We start from the raw sequence: 18,874 nt of genomic DNA, 5'->3' as shown, positions 1-18,874 counted from the left end.
AAATTGGGCTTCCTTCCCTTCTTTTTTTAAATTGGGTGGAATCCTGTTCCAGTTTCAGAGCCATCACTTCTGCCCCTGGTTGCAGCAGGATTTGCCTCCCCCCTGCTCCTCTTGGACTGGGTTTGAGTGGAGCCAACCCAGGGAAGTACGCAAGAGTTCTGTTCCAAGGACTGTTTTCAGATTCCTGAAGATTGTGAATTTTTGGTCATGGTGTTTTTTCCATACTGTTCAAACAGCAGGCACAACCCACATTAGTTGGAGCTTAGTCAAATTCTGATGAAACGTGACCCCTTGCCCTTCCTGTCTTTGTTCCTTCCTAGTTTTAACTGCTAAAGCTGCTGTGAGTGTTCCTGAAAAGTGCTGCCTGTTTTTTAAAGCATACACGTTGAGAAAGCCTGAGGATGAATTTTCACAAGCAGCTACAGAAACTTTAATGCTGTCCTTTGGTGATGCACAGTAGGAAAATGCTTGGGTCTCACCCTGTGGGTTTAGGTTTTTTATTTGAACTCCAAAACCCAGAGTATCTAGTGTAGATACTAGATTTGAGTTTTTTCCTTTCCTTAATCTGGTCCTGTAGTTAGAATTTAAAAAAAATAATAATAATAATCCAGTCTTCCTTCTGCATTTCTCTGCTACTTACTCAGTTTTCAGAATCCTAGGTCACTTGCTGCTAAAAAGCAATGAAAATACTGAGCCCTCCTCCTACAGTAAGGGAAGGAAGCTAATGAAATATGGTGCAAGTTGTTTTGATCTGTAAGAGTTTCTAAACCAGTGTGAGAACTTCTCCTTTTCTCTTGTTAGTCCATCTGTCCTCCTCTGTGACAGCTACAAACCATTTCCTTGCTTTGTGCAGAACGTTAATCCTTCAGTGCACAGCACAGACAAAATAATGGACAGCCAATCCTTTCATTTGCCCTTTAAAAATTGATTTCTGTCTCCAAGATAATTGATATGGAGCAGCATCTCCTTCAGGGCCAGAAGAGTGGTTTACTTCTGAATCAGGAGTTCAGATGATACAGAATTTTCAAAGATCAGCAGTATCTGGGAGGGCATTTTCCAACTTTTTCCTTCAAATTAACCTGGTATGGCCATGAAAATATATGGGATGATTTTCAAAGGTTTCTCAGACCTTTATGTTCTCTGTAAATCATTTAATAAGAAGTGTAGGAGCAGTCCCCTGAAATGCCTGGATTTGTACATGTCAGGGTCTGTGTGTGGTAACTGTGACAGCATCTGCAAAGGTGCAGCAGCATTTTATAGGAATTTGTTCAGAACCACAGAGAGGATGCTGCTAACTCTTGGAACCTCTTTATAAACCAGCATCCCACGTGGATGAGGAGTACATCCCTACCTGTTTTCCAAAGGCTTCAACAAGAAAAACTGCTTTTCACATGGTGGAAAGATCAGGCTGATGTAGTGTTGAAATGAGCCTGAGCTTACAGTGAACACAGGGGAATTGTAAGATTACTGTAGGAGCTGGAAAGGGATTGAAAAGAGCCTGGTATGAGATTGGGAAGATCTGTGGCAATTCCAGATAAAGGATATTTCTTTTCCAAATTCCATTACCACTTTGATTTCCAGTCTTTTATCCCTTGTTTGAAGTTAAGCATTGCCAAGTGCTTTATTCTTCATAGCTGGCAATGATTTGTTGTCCCTGCTAAAGCACTGTTAAAGAAGTTGAAGAATTATATGGGGGAGACACTGCTTAATAACAAGGTTCTGCTATAGCAATTTGTTTTTTCCCTTACTATGGATCATTAATATTTATATGTGTTTATTTTAAAGACAATTTAAAGACTATTTTTAAGACAAAACTGCCTAAAATTTTCTCTGTAGGGAAGACTGACTGGCATTGCTGTTGTTGGCTCTCTAACATGCCTGCTCTCTTCCAGAAGGTCACAACTGTGTGGCTGCAAGAAGAATTTATTAAAGGTAGATTACAGAGATGAGTGGAGCAATTCTGAAATTGAGCAACCTCAGGATACAGCAGTACCAGCTGCTTTTCCTGGCTAGGAGAAACCAGGACTATCCCAAAATATACAATGTTCCCTTCACATAACATATTAATATGTAAACTCTGCTTTTGAGTCAAAGATTACAGCTGCAAAAAGACTTAGGATTATTTTTTTTAATGTGCTCATTAAAAATCAAATCCTGTTTTTGAATTGTTATTTTTACAGGTGGATTTATCTAAATGACCAGAACCTATGTATCCCAACTAGCTCTTCTTTTGTGTATGGAGCTGTGCCCATCGGAGCCAGCATATACGTGATTGGAGATCTCGATACAGGTCAGAACCAGACTAAAAACCTCTTTATGCTCATTTCCTTCCAATATTTTCAATACTTGGTATGAAGACTGAATATTTTAAAAATAAGAGGCTGGGACACTGTTCTGTCACTGTTGGTCAAGGGGATTATGCTGGATGTCCAAATCCAGCAAACACACAGGTTGGTTTTGGACTCTTCAGTAAGAAGTTCAGTGCCATTAGCATTGGCTTGATTTAGTTGATTAGTTTGAAGACCACAAGAGGTCAAGACTAAGAGTGTGTTACTGCATTTATCTAAGGGTAAGAAGACCTGTTAGTGCCTGAGGTTGTAACTCCTGTCTTTGCAGTGGGAAACAGGCAATTCTGCAATCTAGGGGCATCGTCCCGTGGTTCATAAGGATGTGATAGTGACTCTTGGCTATCAATCCCAACCAAACACGAAGTATGTTTGTGCTATCAAACTTACTCAGTTTGCAGCTGCCAGCATCTGGCCACACTCTGTAAAAGAGATTTGGAAGACTTTTGTGGCCATGTGTATGTATATGAGTGTGTAGCATGGCTTTCTCCTAAATATAAACAAACAAAATTCCAAGTTTGATGGGTTTAGGTAGATCAGAAATGTCATAGTAGTTCCTTTTTGATGATAATTTCAACCACCTATGCAGACAACTGGTTTGTGTTCCTGTGCCTGCTCTCTTTGCCTTACTAATGGTGGCAGGTGCGCTGAGTTTTAAGCATTCCATCTCTTTTTTTCGTTAATTCAGGTACAAACTATGACTATGTTAGGGAATTTAAGAGGAGCACGGGCACCTGGCAGCGCACCAAGCCGCTGTTCCCCTCGGACCTGCGGCGGACGGGCTGCGCGGCGCTGCGCATCGCCAACTGCAAACTCTTCCGGCTGCAGCTGCAGCAGGGATTGTTCCGCATCCGCGTACCTTCTCCGTGAGCCCGTGCTGCCAGGGGACCAGACTGGAAGAGTGCTGTGCAGTCCACCATAATCTAGCTCTATTTAAAGGAAAAGCTGAGAAATTACAGCTGAAAATTACACTGTATGCTGTGCTTTGGTATGGTAACTGTTTTTGTTTTAAATGCTTACAAAGCTTGAGTCTCAGTACTTGTTTCGGGAACAAATAACTTAAGTACACATTAAAGAGGAGAGAAGGGGGAAAATAAAAGGGGGAGATCAAGGAAACACCTTCAGTCGTAACCATTTGGAGTTTAAACCTTGTTATTGAAGGAGGATTTTGTGTCTGAAACTGGTGGGAATCTGTTTCCTTTGGCGAAGCTTATTGAAAAGCAAAAACAAAAAAAGCTTTCAGGTGCGTTTCCCCTGCGGGGAACTGATACGAATCCATGTGCTATCTGGAACTGGATAGCTGTAATACACAGAAGCTACATGACAACCAACCTCCCTGGTGTGCTGCTGTTGGAGCATGAGGCCACAGGAGTTGTTGGTCATTGCACCTTTTATTTCTAGTCCTTTCTCAAAAGATAAGGTCTGTGCCTAAAAAATGGTGGAGGTGTGTACATATGGTTTTTCATTGATTTGCAACGGTTTCATTCTGACAAATATTTTTAATATATATAAAATGGACTAATCTGAAATGGATACACCCCAGAAAATGGATACAGTACACCACAAAGAAGTAAACAGTTTTTTCCTACGCTGTCATTCGAGTAGCCTGATGAACTGGTCTGCAGGTGGGTGGCGTGTGCTTCTGGGTGGGCTTTGGTGGCTGTTTTCCTTCAAGTGAAAAGGAAAGACATGTTTGGAACAGTTAGTGATGATTGCTGCTTTTGGTAAGAGCAAAAGGACAAACTAAATAGATTGTGTTCCTTTTTACTTCAGATTGCTTGCAAGCTAAGAATGGTTTTTAAGACTGAGGATTGTAGAAAGGTGTATTTTATGTCTCTTAGAACAAAGGTGAAATATGACAAGGATATATTTATTTTGCAGAAAACATGGGGTTTGGACTAAGAGTTCAGAAAAATTTGTACAGTGACTTTAAATTGGGATCAAAAGTTGGTTTACTAATGATTTCTGTGCTACAGTACAGTCTTGTTTACTGCTGTCTGACTTTGAAAGCTGGGTTTTATGGTGTGGTTATAGTGAAGAACTTAGTATCTTACGTTTTATTTCTTACTAAGCCTTGTTCACATCAGTAGTGATATTTAATTGACTTTTTATTTGTAGTCAAGATCAGCTGGTAGAACAGTTTTACCTCAATTTTTGATTTTTTTGTTGTTGTGATGGGTGGGACATAACCTGTATTTATTTAAAAGGAATAAAATGGGAGAGATGGAAAATAGAAACAATACCTCCTGCCCTTCAGAAAAAGAGACTTTGTACAACCAGTATTATAACTACATACAAGACTTTCCACTCTGCAACTCTGTGGACCTCAGACAAGCCAAACTCTGCCCTCAGTTGTGTTAGTGTAAACCTTTGTCATCTTTATTGAAATCATCTTACATATGTTGAAATATGATCCCAAACTAATTCAAAATATTGGTATTTCACTAAATAGTCCTTGAAGAGCCATTCTGAAACTTATTTCTGGTCTGTCCTTCCATAGCACTGATGTGGGGTTGGAATTACTCTGATTCCTGAGCAGAGGAGTGTGGGAGGGTGGGGAAAAGGGCAGCAGCCAATCCATTGACCTTTTTTTATTTTTATTTTTTACAATGCTGAAGTGCTGCAAAACTTGAACTATATACATCGATTTTCTGACCTATATTAGTTGGCATATTAAAAAGTTTATATATTTATGCATTGCAGTAAACTTGGTGTGTGTATATATATGTCTTTAGATTTTAAATTTATATATAATGCTTTACTACAGAAATGTGAACCACTATTTCCATCCTTGGCTGGCTTGTGAAATAAATCAAGTGCTGTTAGTTTATCTGTTAAACTTCCCTTTTTTAAAAAATCTTACATGGATCAATTTTTTTTTCCTCAGACAAAGTGCCAAGATCCCATATTCAAAAGTGATGAATGTTCCTAAGTATCTGTTTCACTTTGAGCTCAGTTTTCTAAGTGGCTTGGAAAACTTCAGAAAATGTTATTCAGAATATTGCAGCTGCTATCTCCCGAGTCCCTGTAGCTCCCCAGTACACTTGAGGGCATTCAGCATCCAGAAAACGTAAGTGATAAATGCACATGATAAACCCAAGTAAATACTCTAGCAGTGTTTTGCCGTTCAAGTTACTGAACCAAATGTTTACACTTAGAGTAGGATTAACACTAGGCGTTCTTAGTTTGTTTTTTTTAAAAGAAAATATAAATAAAAGAAACAAATCTGCTGGTGATTGGAGCATGTTGTGAATGCACTCAGTGAGATTTGACCAAGAACTTTGAGCCTCTGTACCTGAACCAGTCACAAACTGAATTTCTGAGCACATTGTACTCGTGTCATGTTTCATGTGGCTGGGACCAAGTCTCCAGGGATGCTCTCCAGGGGTTTTTGGTGTGTGCTCAAGATTTAGGCACTCCTGAGTTCTCAAAGCTGGCTTCCTTGGCCTTGCCTAAGGGGATGGGACCATTCCCCTTCTGCATTGTCTGTGGGACTGATCCAGGAGCTGTTCCAGCCTCTGTGTGTGCAGGAGGGAGGGGATGTGTCTTCCTGTCTGTCTGTCTGTCCAGCTCTGATCTGTGAATGCATCCCTTGGATTGTGCAATAACCAGGTTCGATTTCCCTCAGAATTTGGAGCAAGGCTTGTGGTGTGGTTCTAGTGAAGAACTGTAACCACACCATAAGTGTGGTTTGAAGCCAAGGCTCCCCTTTCTGCAGGGATTGTACCAGTGGTGGTGTGGGGGTGAAGAGGCAGAGCTCACCTCTGGCTTCTCTCTCTCTTTTCCGAGGGGGGGTTGCCTTCAGAAGGGGAGGGAGGCTGTGCTGGTACCAGAGGGCTGAGAGGAGGGAGGTCACCAGTTTGCTGAGTGTTGGATGTGCAAACAGCTGTAGATTGAACTGGCCTCACTGGTAAATGCCACCACTCAGCTGTCCCTGCTCTCCTGGCACTGTGTACCCCTGCTGAACAACTCAGGAGTTTTTCTGAGTTGCAGTCCAGGGGTTTTTGGTGGTTTGGCAGCTTAGAACCTTGTTTAAGTTGTCCTTGCTTAGCACAGTGGCCTTAATTCCTCCCAGCTCCTGAGTTGGCACTGACATTGAGCCAGGTCCTCCACAGGTGACAGTCTGAATGTGTGTCCTGGCCAGCTGTCCATGCAGGATGAGGACTGGCTGGGCCACCTTGAGCTTGAGGCACTTGGGCTGGGCCTCTGCATCCATTTTCCTTTCCCTGCTGAGGAATTGGACCAACTCCAGCTACTGAAATGAGAAAATCACCAAATACAGGTAGGAATTGTGGAAGATGGGATGAGTGGTGGCTTTTTTCTCCCCTTACTCCATCTCTTCCCACAATTCCCCCAAGAAAAGTTTCTTCCTTTTTTTCATGTGCCACAGATAATTTTGGAAAAATTTTGGAATTCTCAATTTTAGGGGGAAAAGTGGGGGAAAAAATACACAACTGTAAGCACACAGCAGTGTCCTCAGTGCTCGTTTTACACTTGTAGCCTTGTGGCTGCTCTGCACAGCAGAGAGAGATTACAGAAGCAAAGGTGTAAAGTGCTGTTGCTCTCATAAAATAAATCCCTTGAGTTTCTGAGGAAGGCACATGCCTGGCCTGGCTCTGTTCCTTACCTGGCCTTGACAGATGCTCGTGTTCCTAAAGAGTCAGGGTTGGATTTCAGATCCTCTCCCTTGCTGGTTTTATAACTTGAATAAGAGGCATTGTGAAAAGTCTTCTGTTTTGCTGTACCATAGCAAGGTCTAGTTGTCCTTAAATATTTTGTCAGCTAATCCTTAAATTTTAGTTATTGTGAAAGTGCTGTGTCAACCCAGCTGCTTCTGGTCGAGTGAATTTCTGTGGCTTTGAGGGTACTTCATCTTTAAATTGAAGACAAATTAATACAAAATTACACAAGAGGACAGAGGTGAATCTGAAATGAAAAGAAGCTCAAAATCAGCTCACTGATAGCTGTGGGCAGGCTGTGTCCCTGGTGTTTGCACAGCACGTGCCAGGCACACAGCCTGCCTTCAGGAGCACAGATCTTGATATGAAAATAAGGATTTTATCAAAGCTACTGAACCGCCTGGCTTCTGAGCTCCCCCTCCAGAACACACCAGGCAGCTTGGTTGCTTTGCAATATTTTTCTGGTGCCTGCATGACTCAGTAAATGCACAAGTACAGAAAGAGGGGTCTGGGGAGGTTTTCCCCTGTTTTCACTGCAGTTTCTGTGTTTTTTCCATAAATGCTGTGCAGGGGCTCTGCTACCATGCATGTGCTGTGCAGAGTGGAGGATGCAATAACAAATCCAAATTGTTACAAGTGCCAAACTTTTGGGTTCTTCTGTGTATAACAATAATTCAACTGTTCTACTAAAATACAGATATGCCTAAAATTCACTGTGTTCCAAAAAAGAGCAGTGGTTCTTTTTTTTTAAATGAATGCTATTGGAAGCAATGTAAATCTTTTTTTTTAATACTGTTCTGCAGGTTTGTGTTACTCTTCACAGCTGCCTTGAGTATCACTCCATGTGATGCAAATGGACACTTTGCTCTTTACTAGAGCACTGGTGCCATGCAAATATATAATAAAAGGCAGCTGACAACAGGCTTTAGTATTTAAAATTATAACTGTTTAGATTAAGTGCAATTTGTTTGCATTTATCGACCTGCAGAATGAAACTGTGCCTCGGGAAATGTGGCTGTGCCCAGGGACACGGGCAGACTGAGCATTGTAACTAAGGTGTGGTTTGGTGCCACTCACAGCAATGCTTTCCAAGGAATTATATTTAATTTAGTGTTAAATGGATCCTTTCTGCCTCTAATTTAGCACTGAGGATTTGGGGGTTGTGTTCTCTTTAGCTCTTTGGAGTACTTAAATGGCTCCTTCAGGTGGGTGGGAGGGGTGTTAATTGCATCCGTGTTTGTAGAAGCTGCTATTTCCATCTTCCCAAAGGAGTATTTCCTTTTCCCGTTCAGGACTGAGTACTGGCCTGTGTTTCAGTCGTCACTGCTGCAGCCTTTTGACATTTGCCATTTTCTGATGCTCTTCCTTGGTTTTTTTTGGAGCTGTGTTTCCAGGGCACATGGTCTGTGAGAGAAAAGCACAGGGCTTGGGAGGGTGAGCCAGTAAAAGCTAAAGGCAGTGGGGTTTGGGGAAACTCTGCTCATTTTCTGTGGGGGTCACCTCTGTGTGCTCTGACGTTCTTTGATAAGTTTGGCACCTGCTCTCCATCATCCCTATGGGTTTTGGTGTGGTTTTTTTTTTCTTATTTTTTTTTTCCCTGGGAAATTCCTTGCTGTAGGAAGGATTGCAGCCAGGGTTTAAGGTGACACCTCTGACCAGCCATGGCCAGTGTGACTCTGCAGTCTGATTGCTGCTGTGCTCCAGCAATCAGTTCTCCCAAAATTTTGATTAACATGTTACCTAAAAACAGAGACTAAAGCCATTCAAAGTGCCCAGCTTGATAAACACCTGTTTAAAAGGATTAAGGGTAATAAGAATATTAAACTATGAGCTACCACCAACAGGTGATTATGTTGAAAATTAATTGGTGATACCAAATCTGAATAATATTTTTAATTACTTATTCTAGGTAGCTGCTTTTTAGTTATAAAACTATTTGCAATACATAAAGGACTGGTATAGAATAATATTTGGAGGTTATTTGAAATAATCTCTTGGAATATCTTGAAAAGTGAGCTAGAAGATTGGAGCTTTTCAATGGAAAAAGGCTAAATCTTGATGCCCGGCAGTTTTGCAGGATTTCTGAGCAGAGAACACCTGCCAGAGCACTTCAGTCCATGAAGCTGCTCAATGCCACTGCCTACCTGTGCCCTTGAATTTGCATAATGAAATGAGGCTGTTCTGAGCCCTGGTAAAAGCTGACAGGTCTGATTACAGTAATAGAAAGAAGTATCCCCTGTGTGTAATCAGTGTTATTTTATTGATAAAACACAAATTATTTTTTTTAATACTAGGGGGTTTTGAATTACCACCTGAGGCACTAATTTAATTTTTTTTTCTTAATTTATTTGACTTTCTTCCATTTCTTTTGAGTTAATTCTGAGACAACCTCAGTTTTTGTCGAGGTCAAGTTTCTTTCATCTGTAGCTCTAAACCCTGTCAGAGCCTGACTGACCTCCTACCACCAGCTGTGCACTTGTTTCTCAAGTGTCATTTCTGTGCATTCTGTTATTGGGCTGCCAATTTCAGAACAGGAGAAAAAAACCCTGTGGAACAAATTTGTACCTGATGACAGCAAAAGCCATTTTGGAAAGTTTAAATTTCCATCTGCAATAGGCAGTGTGCTATGAAAACCTGATCCTTGGCTGGGCTTGAGGTTCTCTACTGAACAGCCTCACAGGGAAAAGCTTTGGGTTTTATTAATCTGCTTTATTCATTTACACATGATAGCAGGAAAGCCTTATCGTCACTTGTTTCACTGTTTTTATGTATTAAAAAGCAAAGCCTGCTTATTTGTTAGAGTGAATAAAGCAGTGCACAGGGGTATCTGCTGAGGTGATCAAGTTAAACACAGCTGACATTCTGTAAAGCTCTTGCTATAGTTTCTTTCTGAAGGGAAGCCAGGGAGTGCCCTCTCAAGAAATACTTTCAAACCCTTTCAGAGCTGGTCTTAAACTAGTGCAAAGGACTCCTCTGGGTTGCTTAGAGAACATAAAGTCTGTTCTAGCTTTTGTTTGCTTAGGGAAACACCTGCTAAGTCAATTTTAAGCTTTATTTTTTTTTTTTTTTTGAATCCTTGATTTCCAAAACCTAAAGTTTGCTTCTTGCAATTGAAACATGTTAGTGTTTAAGGGTCTGCATTGTGCAATGCATGGTGAGTGCTCTGTCCTATCTTGGCTACGTGATGTAGACAGCAAGCTGTGTTCTGGGGGGCTCCTGGAAGCTCCTTTGCAGTGCTGAGGGGTGGAGAAGGTTCAGTACAAAATTCTCCTTAGACTGCACAAGCCTTGCTGTGAGTGTCAGGGGGGCAAGAGGGGTTTGGTACAGAACTCATGGAATTGCCACCACTGACTGCCCTCGGTGTTTGGACCCCAAAGCCCATCAGGGGCAGGTCCTGGGTGTTCCATGCACGCTGTTTCCTCTGGCCTCAAGTGTTTTCTCTTTTGCTGTTATTAACAGGATTTTGCTTTCACTCTCCCTCTGAGCACACAGCCTGTGCCCATGGGCCTGGGAGCACAGCTCCTGTGGGCCAGAGGGTGGCCACACCAACTTGCTCCCTGTGAGAACTCACCCAGGCTTTGCACATCTCTGCACATCAGTGTGTGTGGGGACAGTGTTTAGTACACAATGAAATGACTTTTCCTGGAGCTTGTAAAACTGCTGCCAGCAGGTCAGAGATCAGCTGAGCCTGAGCAGAGCTGCAGGCAGAGCAGGTGTAGCCCAGTCCCTCGTGTGTGTCACTGTGGTGGGAGCCTGGCGCCTTGTCCTGGGGGGAAAAGCCCCTATGCCCAGCTACCTCATTTTTTCTTTCTTTGCACTTTGTCAAATATTTTTTATTTTGTTTTGTTTTAAATCACATTTTGTCCTTCAATTAAAAAAACCTAAAAGCAGACAAGAAGCAGGACAGAATGGTATCATTGCCCAAGGACAGTTTAATTTCATTTTAAATTAATGTTTCTGTACAAAAAGACCAAGGTTGACCTGCAGCTGCTGTAAAAAGTAAATAAAAATTTCTATTACTTGACAGTAACTATTATACTTGGAAATGAGAGTAGCAATTGAAAGGCTGTCCTGATGATTTTTAAATAGGAAGAAATCTGTTTAAAAAATAGAAATCTCTGCTCTTTTAAGGAAAGATCAGATAGTTTTCTCTCTTCCTCTACTCTGCTCTCACTGTTATGCCTGTGAACTTGACACATTGTCTCAATAGAGAGATTCACTGATTTTACTGTAATGTCTAATTAGATATTTTTCTGTGGAGTTCCCCATTTAATCACCTGCAGAGGAAAAACTGTTCAAATCAATACCCACCTTCCATACCTGAACTTATGTCATTGTCCATTTCTTTGTGATCTTCAGGTATGTGGGGTTTTGCTTAGATTGAAAAAGTTTTTTAAAAGATGTCTTTTCTTCTGCTTCTAAAGGTGCTATTTTGACATAGATTTGAATTCCTTACACTGTGCTTGACTTCTAAAAGTACCAATATAAGCTGGTAATCAGCTTGTGTTTGTTCTGTGGAGTTTTTCTTTGAGTATTCAATCTCTATTTTGAAAAGCATCCCTTTTCATAAAGATGGCTTCCAAACTGTCAAAGGCCTTAATAATACAAAATGTAATGGGAAAATGCTACCTTTTTCCTTTCTTTGTAAAAGCAAAGCCAAGAAATGCTTCATGGAGAACATCTTCCTCTAAAATTTTGAGGAGTAGCTCATACTAACTTTGACTTCAATGTAGCAAACATTTTAGTGGCCATGCACAAATAGTAGGGGTGAAACAAGGAGCTATTCATAACTCTGCAGACTGTACCAATTAGCTGCTAATTCCAGAGCCTTCCATTAGCATCATGGTGGCTATTCCATAAATATTAATCTTGCCAGGACGTGGCTGTGTGTCTGGGACAGGCTGACCCATGTGGCTGGCACATCTGGGATGTTGGGCCTGGTGTGGGGTTTGTCTCAGACCCCTCCTGCTCAGCCCCCAGGGTTTGGGTGCCACAGGTGCTCAGGAGGAAGGAGGAGGGAAGCTCCAAGTGCTGCCATTGCAGTGACATTGGCTTGGGCACTCTGAGGAGTGGCTCTTGCAGACACAAGCCATGGAGGAGAGAGCTGAATTTTACTCCTGCATAGGAGCTTTGTTGTCGTTTTTGTGCTGTCTTTATTTTTGTTTGATCTGTATCATCAGTTTGGTTTAGGCATTTGGTAACACTGCTACAGGAAGGTTTTTCTTTCTCTGAAGCACATAAAGTCCTACTCCTGCCCTGTCTGAAGCAGCAGGAAGGATCAAGGGTTGATGTTTGAATTTGTCCCATCTCAGACAGCAGGTTATTTATTGCCTTCTCCTGGGCTCTGCAGTCCCAGTGCTGTAGCATTTCTCAGTTGTGTTACTCTAAGAGCCCTTTAGGCTTTTGAAGAGAGTCCAGAGACTGCCTTGTCCTTCTTCTCCTTCTCACATTGGGTGCTGCCCTCTGGACCATCCAAACTCATGCAGGCTGTCACTGCAGAGGAGCCACCGGTTGGTGGCCTCACAGGAGTATCTGTGTTACCTGCAGTGCTTCTGAAAAACAGCTGATAAATGAGGGGCCATGGAGAAACCCTACTGAGCTTGCAAATTCCTGATCCTCTCATTCTAGGGAAGGCTGAGGAGCAGCATCATTCCTTGCCTTGCAGCTGCTCCCTGCTGCACAGGTAAGGATGAGTCCACACTGTTCCTTATGATATCAACATTTATGGGCTGTTATAGGAGATCTACTATTTTGCATTTGTTATATTTAAATCTGAAACTTCTGGAGCTATGGAATGGTGGGTTCTGGAACTGTCTGCAGTGTGGAACCACAGGTACTGGCCTATAGAGCTGGGGAGCTTCTGGCCACCTGTTTTTCCACTGCACTTTTTTCTTTTTTTGAGAAACCAGAGATGTGAAACTGCATCCCAGTTCATATGCCCACTGCTTCATAGTCCAGAGTGGGACCCTGATAAGCTGGAATTGTTTTACCTTCAGGAGGAAAAACTAAAATTTCTTCACATTAGATGCTCTATCTTCAGAGTTTTCCCTTGGTAAATCATATTTATTGAGTCCCATGAATCTTGTGGGATTGGGTTAAAGAATATGAATATGTATTATAAGAATAATAACTAGTGTGCTTAGTCTGACTTTGTACAGTACAAATAGTCTCTTATATCTTAAGAGAATGAAACAGCTATTGAATAATCCAGTTATGATATCTGTATTCCATGAACCAAGTAATAGGAGGGTGTTAGAATGTGATGTCACATTGCTGCCACTCTCCTAAACGTTCAATGTTCTGTCAAATCTAAGATCTTGATAATTACCAGGATATTGTCAGAATATATTGCCACCTTTTCTACAAAAGGCACATTGGTGTGGTGAGGTAAAAGCACTCACCTTTTACCTTTGCACTCACCTTTTCTTTACCACCCGTGGCATGCAGCTGGACAGCAAGGGTTACCCCATCACCCAGCTGTCCTGCTCTGACTCCTGCATTACAGATGTGGTTACTGTTACAGGCTTTTTATGTGTGTACATGTTCTGTGGGTCCTTCTGTGCTTTGTGTGGGAATGGAGTTTTGCCTTTTACGTGTCCACCCCAAAATCTTTAGAAATTAATTGATTAATTACTCGGGGGCAGGGTTTGGAATGCTCTGATTGGAGTATGTTGAGTTACTTCTGTTTAAAACAGGGAAAAATAAGACATAAATGCTCTTTGACCTCAATCAAACTATGCAATACAGCACACCAGAGAGCTGAATTCCTTGTGATACAGAAGTGCAGCTCCCGTGTCCTTCCAAACCCAGTCCTTGGTCCAAGGTTAGGAGAGCTTGTACTCAATGGCTGCCCAAGAATCTCGTATCCAGATCAACTCTAGTTCACTGCTTTTGCTCCTGCCCCCTTGCCTGGCCCAGCAGTTTAGCTGGGTCAGGTTGTTGGGTGTTTTGGCTCGGGATGATGTGATCTCCATGTGTGTCCCTCCTGTTGTGCCATGGTGTTGTCAGCTGGAGCTTGTCCTGTAACCCCCCCAGTGCCGCTTTACCACATTAGCACCTCCCTGCCCTGGAGCATGTCAGGTGTTTGGGGTTTGCTGTGCCCCCTGGGTTGGTGTTGTCTTCTTTCCCTGTGTCAGTCAGTTGTGGATCTGGTGCTTACAGTAAAGAATCCCTGTGATGTCTCCAATCAGTCCAAGTACGTTTTCATTTCTGCTGCTTCTGTGTGAGTTTGGTTTTTTTGCTTCTGTGGCAATTCAGCGATAAATGCCCATGTGGTCAGGACTGCTGGTAAAGGTTCTTTGTTCTCCCATTGCTTCATTTTTCCAATGAAATTTGTTCCTTGTGTTCCTCTTCTTCCCCCTGGTAAAAAACGGGTACAGTTTTTCCTGGTTCTGCCTCCCGTGAGGAGCTCTCCTCTCCCAGGTGATCCTGAATTCTTCATTTACTTAACCCACCCAGGACCTCGTACAGTTTCTGCCTCCTAACTCCCTTTTCTATTTTGTCTCTCTTTAATTCAGATTGACCTCGATTTCTTTCTCTGATTCCAAGCAGGGATTTTGGTGCATAGCCTGGGAGACCAGCAGGAAAGCTCTCTCTGTGTACATCCATTCCCTCCCCAGCACATGCAGTGTAAGGGGCTCAGCCTGTTCCATTCCTTCCCCCAGGTTTTCCCTAGTGCTAAGCAGACCACAGGCTGAAGCCATTTCTTATTTCTTTTGGTAACTGAAAATATTAGGAGATTTTCTTCTTCAGAAATAGCCACTGCAGATGGGCAGCTGGCATGAGAGAGGGTTGTTATGCTTCCATATTCAGTATTTTTAATTGAGGAACAAATAATTTATTTTGGGGAAAAATGTAAATTTTTTTGTATTTGTACGTCAAAGTGGCCTTTATAGAAAAGCACATAAAATATTTAGATTAAAATTGCTTAGTTGTGTAATTTCAGTGGGGATTTTTGTATTGACAGGGTTTCTATGCATTTTTCAAAATATACTTGCTGTTTTGTGTTAGAATTATTGGAAATCTTTTAAAAAACATATATTACCACATTTTCCATGGTTGATCCCTTTACTATCATTCCTTTTGAATACTAAAAAGATTTTAATTAACCCTGTAAATTAATTTTCCCCACAAATATTTGCATTAAGTCAATATAATGAGTTCTAGCATGGGTATGTAGCTTTAAGGGAATAAGCCTAGTAGTGCAGCTTAATTCTGGAGAGATGTGTTTGCAGAAGGGTGGTACAGCAGCGTTTCAATTGCACTTAAAACACTAAATTAGGAAATTAAGTTTTTGCTGTACCTCACTAGGGTTTTATTAAACATGTCCATCCTGTATTGTTTACACTTGAGCATCATTTAACTATGTATTATTTGTGCAGTTTGCAGTTCTCTGTTCTGTCAGGATTATGTGAACATTAACAGGTAGGAAAAGTTCTGGAGTGTGTGATGTCCTCATGGGTTTGGTGTGGGTTTGGGGAGGGAGGAGAGAGGAAAGTTAAATCCATTAGTGTATTTTTCCATTTAATTATGTACACATTTTCACATTAGATGAGACTGAATAACTGAAGTTACAATTGAACTGTGAGTAAAATCAGTGGTTTGGGGGTGGGGGAAATGGAGGGGTTGCAGAATTTCAGGCAAAAACCCTTCAGTTGCACTGTGGTACAACTGCCCTGACTGCCTGTGCAAAGCACAGCCCGAGGGGACACATCAGACCCATCCCTTTTTCTGGTTTTACTTTCTCTTCTCGAGGTGTTGCTGCAAGGTTTGCTAAGTAGGACCTTCCCAGGAATGTCTATCAACTGAGACTTGAGTTTTATCATTTTATGTTTGTAGTTTTAATTTTTGTTCTTGTTTCTGTTTCATAGGAGATCCCACACGTTCACAGGTTAGTGTAAGTGCAGGCTTTCAGGTGTAGCACCAAATGAGCGTTTCATGCAACCATGCATTCTGTAATTAAAGAAAAATGTGCAATTCTAATGGCACTTTGACCCATTGCTGAAACACTGGGTTTTGCAATTGAACAAACTCAAAAATTGAAAACACTCTGTGTCTTCATTAGATGTCGTGAAGGTGAAGCAAAAGGCAGTTACTCCAGTTGTACCCATGATAATTTGGTATTTATTTTAATATAGTTTTATGGTCTGTTTTTAGAAAAACACTCATTTCTTGGTTTACTTTAGTTGCCATAAATTGCCCAGTGCAGAGTCTGGTCCACCTCCATTCATTTATTTTCATGGAATAGTTGCACAAAAACTGGTAACAGCAAAGTAGGAAAGCTCTTTGGTTACTCACCACTAGCTTCCCTTGCAGAATTGCTTTGTGGCTCACACATGGTTTGAAAAGGGACACGGGAATTTTCCTGGATTCAGCAGCACTCGCTTTGTTTACGTGTTCAGTAGAACATTGGGTGACTAAAGGGAGGCTCCCTTTTTAAAGTATTGACTTGTGCTTTGAGGACTTAGTTGCCACTGTGCAAATTGTGCTGTAATATTGTACCAAGGATCAGTGAAAGTGTTTTATCTTTTTTAATGTCGTTTGTATTTGACCGGGTTTTATAAATGTAAGAAAACAGAGTGTTGTATTTTGATCTGAAATTTGCGTATGGTAAAAGTAACTTTGCTTTATGTATTGGAGGTTTGTTCAGAACTTGAATCATTTTATAGAAGGGTACAGACCAAAATTAATTGTCTTAAAGGTGTTTAATAAATTAACCAAATAAAACATTGATTGTTTGAAAACTTGTTAACTGCACCTTCTGTTTTTATTTTTTATTTTAAAAGGAAGAACGCAGTTTTCTCTCAAGGTCTTACAAAAAGTGGAAAAAAAAAAAAAGAAGTAGATTTTATAAATATCATCTCCCATGAGTTATCTGTTTTATTATTAAACATTCCAACATGCCAGAAGTTTAATCAAAGGGGAAAACCCAAAGGAAATAAATGGAGGAGGAAAGGCAATGAGGAAATGAGGGGAGGCGGGCTCAGTCCCTCCCTGGCTCTGCCCAGGCAGTAAATGCTCCTTGTTGCTGGGCTGTGGATGTTGTCAATGGCCACGCCAGGAAAAATGCGAGTGGGAGGGAGCTTCTGCTCACCTGGAAAAGCTCTCATGGTTGTTTCAAGGTGTCCATTCTCCCCAGCAGTCACCTTCACTCGTCCCCTTCACAAATACTGCTCTTCCATGTGACCTTTCAAAGCAGAGGAGAAAAATATGTGAAGCATAACTGCTCCCAAGGGCAGGTACAAACAGCTCCTTCCAGGGCTGCCTGATATCCCGACCCTTGGCTGTGTCACCGCGTGCAGACACAACCCCTGCAAGTTCAGAGACCTGCACATTTTTCAGATGCCAAGCAGCTGCAACTCCAGTTGAGCAATATTCTACCTCTGTGCTGTGCTGCTCCCTGCACTGGGGTACCGGCCCTTGCCTCTGCTGGGGCTGCCTCCCCTGGGTTTGATCTTCAGGAAAATACCCAGAGCTCTTTCTACCTTCTCCTAAACAAAAGGACTGAGGCAAGGCCAAATGTGAGGTAGGAGTCAAGGCAAAGCTGAGGTTTGGGGTAGCTTGGGCAAGGGGAGTGAAGGGGGAAGGCAGTAGCACGGCTTCAAAGCAGAGTGCAAAAAACAGTTGCTCCAAATACATGTTCTAAAAGAGATGGTGGGGACTAGGACAGAAAAATTCATATTTGTCCCATAAATCCCTTTCCTTACTTAGTTCCACAGCCATACCAAGGTCCAGGACTGCCAGCCAGGTTGTTGCAGGGAGCCTGAGGCCTCCAGTGTAAACACAGACTGATGATAGGGAATCTCGTGTTGATTTACCCTTGTTGCTGGTGTTCCTATGGTTATGGCTGTGTAGATGGGCTCTGCCATATCTCCCCTGTCTTACTGAGTCTTGGAAACAAAGACAGGAGGGTGAACTTGGATTTATCTTTATTCCACAGCCTGGAATCCTAACAGAAAAGGAAGAGGGCTGCTGCCTGGTTTCCTTTACCTCTTGTGCACAGAGGTGATATAACTTTTGAAGTTCCCATTTCTGTCTCTTTTTAACCCCTCAATTTTTTTTTCCCTTAAGTCTCACAGGAAGAATCCAGAACTGGTTTTTCAAACAGGATTTTCAGCTGAAGTTCTTGATGCCTGGGAGCAAGGCCTCTCTGTGCCTCCTTAACTGCAAGATGCTTGCCAAGGAGGCAAAGTTTTAAGTTTACGCAACCAGACTTGTGACTCTGGTGATTTCTGTTTCACAGGGAGTCACAGTTGTTCACCAGCTTCTACCTCAGCCTGAGAGAGGAGTGTCCCATCAGCTTTCTCCTGGCAGGAATTTGCTAGGAGAGGCATGCAGCTGGCAAAGGATCCCTGCAGGTAGAGGCATCTGGGTGTGTGAGCAGCCCCAGCTTTGCTGAGCCAGGCTCCTCCCAGGGTTGGTGCCTCCTTGGGAAGAGGTGGCATCTGTGTCCTTTGCATAGCCCAAGTTTTGGAGCCATCTTTGAACAGGCTGAGTTTTCCAGGTGGAGAACAGGCTTCTCGCCTTTAGAATCTCAAATCAAGCAGCCAGACCCTGCTGTTCACTAAGCTCCATTTTACTGAGTTGTCCCTTTGCACAATGATCACTGGAAACAGTAAAATTAACAGAAATATTTACTGCTGTCCAGAATTCAATACAACCCATAACGTTTTGTCTGGAAGCAGCTATAAAGTTACAAAATTAATGTGGAGTCCGTGGGGTCTTGGTACAAGCCATTTGAGCTGAATGTTTTTGCCACTCCACAGATTTCTCTGCTCCAGGTGAAGGCAATGGCAGCAGGATCAGAGCTGTTACTTTTGCTTTTTCCTGAGTGTGTTTGGGCGCACATGC

At 42.1% G+C, this 18,874-nt stretch overlaps 1 protein-coding gene across 2 annotated transcripts in view; it reads left to right on the top strand.

Moving 5' to 3' along the window:
* Nucleotides 1-16,780, top strand: part of GAN (gigaxonin) — a 39,903-nt gene extending 23,123 nt beyond the window's left edge. Inside the window, exons 10-12 of one of the 2 annotated variants that reach the window (XR_010441657.1) lie at nt 2,181-2,290; nt 3,034-3,970; nt 5,233-16,780. Coding sequence is in view for 1 of the 2 variants with exons in the window: in XM_064722843.1 (XP_064578913.1) it covers nt 2,181-2,290; nt 3,034-3,215 (292 nt within the window). In the remaining variant the exon portion in view is untranslated. The other variant, XM_064722843.1, reaches the window with a different exon arrangement.
* Nucleotides 16,781-18,874: the final 2,094 nt, after the last annotated feature.

Source organism: Zonotrichia leucophrys, chromosome 11, assembly GCF_028769735.1.
Source record: "Zonotrichia leucophrys gambelii isolate GWCS_2022_RI chromosome 11, RI_Zleu_2.0, whole genome shotgun sequence".
NCBI classification, from domain to species: domain Eukaryota; kingdom Metazoa; phylum Chordata; class Aves; order Passeriformes; family Passerellidae; genus Zonotrichia; species Zonotrichia leucophrys.
This window is presented reverse-complemented; position numbering and strand designations above follow the sequence as displayed.